At 40.3% G+C, this 7247-nt stretch overlaps 1 protein-coding gene across 6 annotated transcripts; it reads left to right on the top strand.

Annotated features, from left to right (window-relative positions):
- Positions 1–750: 750 nt before the first annotated feature.
- Positions 751–3523, top strand: LOC125203513 (ABC transporter E family member 2-like). 6 transcript variants are annotated; one of them, XM_048101875.1, is made up of 11 exons: positions 756–920; positions 1014–1138; positions 1199–1316; positions 1419–1508; positions 1698–1751; positions 1830–2005; positions 2079–2268; positions 2342–2527; positions 2615–2890; positions 2989–3234; positions 3315–3523. In XM_048101875.1, the coding sequence occupies exons 2-11, from the start codon at positions 1056–1058 to the stop codon at positions 3432–3434; spliced, it is 1539 nt and encodes a 512-aa protein (XP_047957832.1). In that variant the 5' UTR covers positions 756–920; positions 1014–1055; the 3' UTR covers positions 3435–3523. The 6 variants fall into 6 exon arrangements, with proteins under 6 accessions (XP_047957833.1, XP_047957832.1, XP_047957827.1 ...); XM_048101876.1 differs by lacking the exon at positions 3315–3523 and having other exon boundaries at positions 751–920; positions 1698–2005; positions 2989–3019; positions 3087–3228; XM_048101870.1 differs by having other exon boundaries at positions 757–920; positions 1698–2005.
- Positions 3524–7247: the final 3724 nt, after the last annotated feature.

Below are 7247 nucleotides of genomic sequence, written 5' to 3' on the forward strand. Positions count from 1 at the left end.
ATAATATACACTCAAAGTTGTCATTCTTGAAAAAACAAAGTTTACTACTTCAAATATGACAAATCTAAGTCTAAACAACAAAATTAAATGATTAATATTCAAACATTTTGTTGGTGGTGGTGATAGATGATAGATTCATTTTGTGCACTAGTCCGACCTTGTTCCTAATCTTCTCCGCTTACTCTCCCTTCTTCTTCTGCATTTTTTCCTTCAAAAACAGGCGGCACAATTCAACTTCAATCAAAACTAATGTCATAGAGTTTCCACAGAACAGATAAGTATCAATTCCACGCATCCTCCCGCGCTATCAAATCAGCAGATCGAACGCAGATCGCCTTAGCCCCTGTATCCCCTTTGTTCCGATCTTCGCAATGTACCCCGTCGGCTTTCCCTTGTTGTCAATCTCTTCATAAATTCACCTTTAATTTCAATTTTAATGAATTACGTTGTTTCATAAAATTATAAGAGTGGGCCGGTAGGACATACCTTACCAAAATTACCTTGCTGATTTTTTGGTATACCAAATTTAAATTGTCTTACCGTATATCTTTTCCGATTTTTTGGTGTACCAAATTTCGGTAATGCCGCATTTCGATACGTGACTCTTCAATATTATTAACATACTAATATTTCCGTAAGTCGTACCAAAATTTGGTGCTCGGTTCTCAGTTTATCGTACCGATACGTTGGTTTAAATTTCGCATGCTAATCAGTTTTTAGAATTAGAAGTTAATAATAGTAACTAATCCTATTAGTTTAAATATTATAATGGCAGTTCTGTAATTTCTCTTCCATTCCGTTCATATTTCTCCACCCGTTGCGCTACCGGCCCACCGCTATCTGACCGGCGCCGCCTTCTCTATCTCTCCCGAATCGTACGGAATGAAGTTTAAATCTCATCAGAAACCAGTTCAATTAGGGTTACGGTTTTTTCTTGATTTTGATTTCAGTTTAAATCTCGCCAGACACCAGTTCAATTAGGGTTACGGTTTTTTCCTTGATTTTGATTTCAGTTTAAAATCCCCTCAGAAACCAAATCAGTTGAATAGCAAGAGATGTTGGATCGGAAACGGCCTCGTATCGACTCCGACGAGGATACAATCCATCGTTTTGGGCCTAACTCCTTTAAATTGCAAAGGTCTGTTTCTTCTTTGATAGGCAACTTGCTTGCTTTCTAACTTATCCAACATTTTCACAGTTTACCTGTACCCAAACCTGGGCAAATTCTGGGCCTCGTTGGGAACAATGGCATTGGAAAATCTGCTACACTTAAACTTTTGTCTGGGAAGGCTAAACCCAACTTTGGACGCTTTAATGTAACTTTCTATACCTATTCACCTACCCTTCAATTTCAATCAATTTTCCTTTGGAATGAGTTCAACATGTTCCTTGACATTTTCTCCTCTTTTTTTTTGCAGAATCCCCCTGATTGGAAAGAAATATTGGCTTATTGTGGTGATTCTGAGCTGCGAAAATACTTCATCCGTATTCTTCTAGATAATTTGGAGGTGATAGTTACCTTTTCTAATTCTTAGGTAGCATTGAGTTTTGTTATGATAGGCTTGCATATCCCTGTAGTAATGAGTTTTTAATCTTCTTTCATCGACATAGGTGGAATTATTTTTTGCCTTAGCTCTATATTTTGTGTCTTTATTTCTCTCATAGTTCACATTGCTTTGTGTTGCATTTATTCTCAGGCAATCTGCAAGCCCCAGTATGTCGATCACCTCTCTAAATTTGTTCGTGGAAACGTTGGGCAACTTTTTTCCCTGGCAGATAAAGCGATAGATATGAAACAAAAAGTTGTTGCTGACCTTGAGTTGATTCAGGTTATGGACCGTAATGTGGAAGATTTATCTGGTGGAGAGCTTCAGAGGTTTGCAATAGCTTCTGCTGCTCTACAGAATGCAGATATCTATCTGTTTGATGAGCCATCAAGTTATCTTGATGTTAAACAAAGACTTAAAGCTGCTCAAATAATCAGATCCTTGGTTCGACCTAATAAGTCAGTGATTTTCATTTTTCCTGTTAACAAAAATCTTACACCGTTATTTATGACTTAACATCTTTGTTTTCAGCTATGTGATCGTGGTAGAGCATGATCTTAGTGTGCTTGATTATTTGTCAGACTTCATATGCTGCCTTTATGGGAAACCTGGTAAATATGGGGCAGTTACTCTTCCATTCTCTGTAAGAGAGGGAATTAATATTTTCCTGGCTGGATATGTGCCAACTGAAAATCTTTGGTTTAGACATAAACCTCTTAGGGTAAGTCCTAACATGTAGCATATGGACAACTAAGATTTATGTCGATTCCCATAAAGTACACTTCTCCTTGCAGGTTGCAGAGACTCCACAGGAAAGTACTAAGGAAATTGAAACATGTGCAAGATACAAGTATCCTACCATGACAATGACTTGCGGAAACTTCAGGCTCAGGGTTGTGGAGGGTGAATTTACTGATTCACAAATTATTGTGATGCTCGGAGAAAATGGGACTGGAAAGTCAACCTTCCTACAGATGCTGGTACATTTGCTGTATAGTAGTTTGTTTGCTTTTAAAAGAACATGTTAGTTTATGCTGAATCAACAATGTTGTCCTTCCAAATGTTAGGCTGGCTTTTTTAAGCCTGATTCAGTAGAAGGATCGGATATGGAAAGTCTTAACTTCAGTGTCTCTTACAAGCCACAGAGAATTGGTATCAAACTTGCCTTTGAATGTAGCGTCAAAATTTTGTTGCATGCAAAAATTCCTGATTCAATCAAGGATGATGAATTCCTCTCCAATGTGTATGAGCCTTTGTCTATACAAAGACTTATGGATAAAGAGCTTGGGGATCTTTCTGCTGGAGAAATGCAGATGGTTGCTATCACTCTTTGTTTGGGAAAGGTGAGCTCATGTCCATATGATTGTTACACTTACACAGTCATAATTTGTTGGTTTTCCCTTTGAACACTAACTTGTGTTTCTTTTGGTGTGGGGTGCAGCCAGCTGATGTATATTTGCTAGATGAACCAAGTACATATCTTGACTCAGAGCATTGTATCGTTGCTTCAAATGTCATAAAGAAGTTTATACATGACAGGAAGAAGACTGCATTAGTTGTTGATCATGATTTCATGATGTCAACATACCTTGCTGATAGGGTGATTGTGTACGAGGGAAAGCCATCGATTGATTGTGTTGCCAATTCACCACAATCTGTGTTGACTGGAATGAACCTCTTCTTATCTGTAAGCCTGACATATACTATATGTTTCTAAAGAAATTCTTCCATGACTGTTAACCGATAACCCATTTTAAAAATGTGTAGCACCTGGATATCACACTCCGAAGGGACCGCACAAATTTGCTGCCTAGAATCAATAAACACGAGTCGATCGAGGATCTGGAACAGATGGCCGCCGGATCCTACTATTATATGGATAACTAACTTGTAGCAATATGCTTCCTGGTTACCTCATTCATATGCTTTATCTGTTAATATTTGAATGACTTTTTGATTAAATGGTTTGTAGTTAATGTTGGTGTGCTTTAGTAGTTAATATTTGACTAGTTTTGGAGTGAGGAAGAAGTGTTGGTGGTGGCGTCTCAATTTCGGATTCTCGGGAGCTCAGCTGCAATGGTCGATTTTGAATAGGGCATGCTAAGGAAGAACGCGCCGGAGGGATGTAATTAAAAGCAATACTACTACAATTTTGAAATTAGTTTCTTAAATCTAATTGTATTAAATAAAATATGTAAAATGAAAAAGTTAATTATTTACTGAAAATAAAAATAAATTTGGTATTGGACTTTTATCCGCCACTAAATTGAACTAAAAGTATTTAAATATATTTAATGACGAAAATATCTGCCATTAATTAAAAAAATTTCAAAGAAAAGAAAACAGAAATTTTAGTGTCCGACTTGTATCCATCTCTAAATTATAAAAAATTCAAAATATACTTAATGACGAAAATGTTTGTCACTAAATAAAAACTACAAAATTAAACTAATTAAAAATAAATTTAGTGTCGGATTTATATCCACCACTAAACTGAACTAAAAAAAATTCAAATATATATAACCAACCCTGACATAATAATCTGCGCTTAATTAAAAAAAAAAAACTTAAAATACAATAAATTTAATGTCGGACCAATATCTGTCTCCAAATTGAAAATAAAAAAAATTCCAAATATATTTAATGACGAAAAAGTCTGCCACTAATTAAAAAATAACTAAAAATAAAATAAATATTAGTGTCGGGCTGATATACATCACTAAATTGCGATTAAAAAAATTCCAAATATGACTAATTAAAAAAATGCAAAAAAAAAACTAAAAATAAAATAAAATAAAATACTAACAGTATCTCTGTCACTACCATAAAAATAAAATGTTACTAGTATTATTTTGTCACTAATTAGTAATACATAGTTAAAGGGTAAAAAAAAAAATAAATTAAAAAAGAATAATGTGAAATTCCCTGTTCTCTTCAACTTTTTATTTTTTTCTAATCTAATATTTATTCTTCTGGGTCTATAATAGATGTTGCTTTTTTTAGTTGGTTTAAAAAAGGGGTTAAGGACAAAAGGGATAATTGTATCTATGGGAAGAAATATTATATTGGGGGTCCAAAATTTTAATTGATAAACTTGTTAAAAAGTTTATTAACGATCCAAAAAATTGCGTGAACAATATAAATTAAAGTCGGTGATAGTGGTTTTAAAAAAAATTTAACAAAAACAGTATTATCGAAATAATTTAAGAATAAATTTTTTTGAAAAACCTAACTTTAAAAAAAAATTTATTATATAATAAAACAATACTAAAGAATTAAGTATAATAGTTATGAATTACGTATACTAATATACAAATGTGAAAAAATAAAAAATGGTAACAAGAATCGGACCTGAAACTCAAGGTTGAGGTTATGACACTCAACCAGCTGCACTGCACCATACTTTGTTGAGTATTTTTGAATACTAAATGGAGTATAAAAGAGATCCGCAATGGTCGGCTAGCGACCGGCTAGCCGATTCGTCCGTTTAGCCGATCGGCAGCCGAACCATCTGTCGCCACCAATCGGCTAAGATCGGCGGGGGCTGGCCGTCGCTCTCGCTACCGATCCCTGGCGCGGCTAGCCGCCATTCGAGAGGCCGTCGCCGGCGCCGATTTTCGTTTTTTTTTTTTTTTTAAAAAATCATATATAAACGCGATTTTCGTTTCATTTTCATTTGCACCACTTGTTTTAACAGTTTTTCTCTCTCTAACTGTTCAAGAGCATCATGAGTGATGGATCACAACAACGAGTCCATCCGCGACAAGCGGCCGACTCCCATACCCGGGGGATCCGGATGGGGCGATGGGCCCGGGATTTAACATCCTTGGAATCAAATGATGGGGATGATGGCTGGTGCGCCGGGGCGATGGGGGGGAACCGGGGGTATGGGGGGGGTATGCCGTGGGGATGCCGGGCGGCGGGGCGGGAGCGGCGGGCGTCCGCCGGGGGATGCCCGATGCGCAGCAAATGATGTGCGGCAGATGATGGGGATGATGTGGCAGGGGGGATGCGGGGGGATGCGCACGATGTATCCGGGATCCCGGGCGAGTGGTCCCCGGGGGGACGCGGTATATGGGCCCTCGCTTGATTTTTGAGGGCTTCGCTCACACGTCGCCCCCGGGAGACGCAGTTCCCCGGCGATGACCTCCGTCATTGCACGATATGGGATCGATCTCGGGAAGATGATACTCCCGTTCCAGCAGAGCGTCCGAAAAGAAGAGAGGGGGAAGGGAAGGGAAAAGGCGGTCGGCGAGTCATCGCAGCCCGCGCCCGGGCCCGGAGGAAGTGGACGGAGGATGAGTACCCCCGGGGTGGCCAAGGGGTGGTTGGAGGTGTGGCGATCCACGGTTGCAACAACCACGGCCGTCAACATGTGGGCGAAGATCGGTCCTATGAGGCACCGCCCGCACGGGAAGGACTTCGGCACGGGGAGGCCCAGAAGGGGGGGAAACGCACGGGCCCGCAGGGGCCGTTTTGCGATTGACGCAACGCCCTCCGTCGCTCAAAAGTGGGCGCGGGGACGACCGGGGGGATAGCCGGCAAGTGGGTCCCCTTGGAGGGGAAGTAAAAGGGGAGTTCACCTTCGGGTGTTTGGTTGAAGGACTCGGAGAGTTCCGGCGGGGGCGCGCCCGGGGGGCCGAAGAAGCGGGGACTTAACTTGCGGCGACTACAGGGGGGGCGCGGATCCCACGACCTCCCGATCGAGGAGTTTCCATCCCTCCTTCTTCATCGGCCCCCGCCGGTTGACGAAGCGGGCGCAGCGGCCTGCGGCGGATCCCCTTCCGCCCCGCGGGTCCGGCCTCCGCCCTCCCGCCGCCCACTCGCGTACACTCTCCATTCCCCGTAACCAAACGCGGCTCCGGGTGTTACGGTCTTAGAGTGGAAGAACGCCACCCACCCCACGGAGAAGAGGGGTTCTTTTCGAGATGCTCGAGAGCATGCGTGCTGATTTAGAGATCGCGACGAGGAGGCTGGGGGTTCGACTGGGCTCGGATACCCGGGGGGCGGCAGGGGGCGGGGCGGCCACGAGGAGGGCGACGCGACGGCGATGAGGAGTAGAGAGTGGCGGGGCTCGGGTGTTGAAGCCCTTTTTTTTTAAAAAAAAATCATGTACTTTTTTTTAAAAATCTTTGTATTTTTTTTTTAATGGAATGGATTATTTTTCCCGTATATGTGTCGTAAGCCTAAATCGACGTGGCGGGGGTTTTAGGTTCCGACGTGCAGGAAGAGAATGGCTTTATGTGGCCTATTAAATTGCGGATGCTCTAATGTTATGTCAAATTGGTGGGGTTCCATTGGACTCCCAGTGATTGTATCCCAAAACCTTGACTAGCCTAGTGGTAAAAGGTTCACATGCCAATATGTTAGACCCAGGTTTGATTTCTGTCAGGCCATTTTAAGCTATTTGCTTGCATTTTTATTTTAATTTGTTAATTGATTCAGTTTTGTTACATATGAACGTATGATTGGCTTAGTCATTAAATATAACATTTTATTATTTGTCTTCTAATTGGTGTGTTTGAGTAATAACAAACTGTTTTTGAAAACAATTCAAGCCTTTAACAAATGTTTTATCACTTTCAAATACTTCAATTATATTTTTTTTCATTTTCTGTTTTTTTTAAATTGAAACTTAGCAAAATATTTTTTTTTTTTTAAAATAACTTATTTAATATGTTAATATTATATTCATATTTA

This window comes from Salvia hispanica, chromosome 2 (assembly GCF_023119035.1).
Source record: "Salvia hispanica cultivar TCC Black 2014 chromosome 2, UniMelb_Shisp_WGS_1.0, whole genome shotgun sequence".
Classification (NCBI taxonomy): Eukaryota; Viridiplantae; Streptophyta; class Magnoliopsida; order Lamiales; family Lamiaceae; genus Salvia; species Salvia hispanica.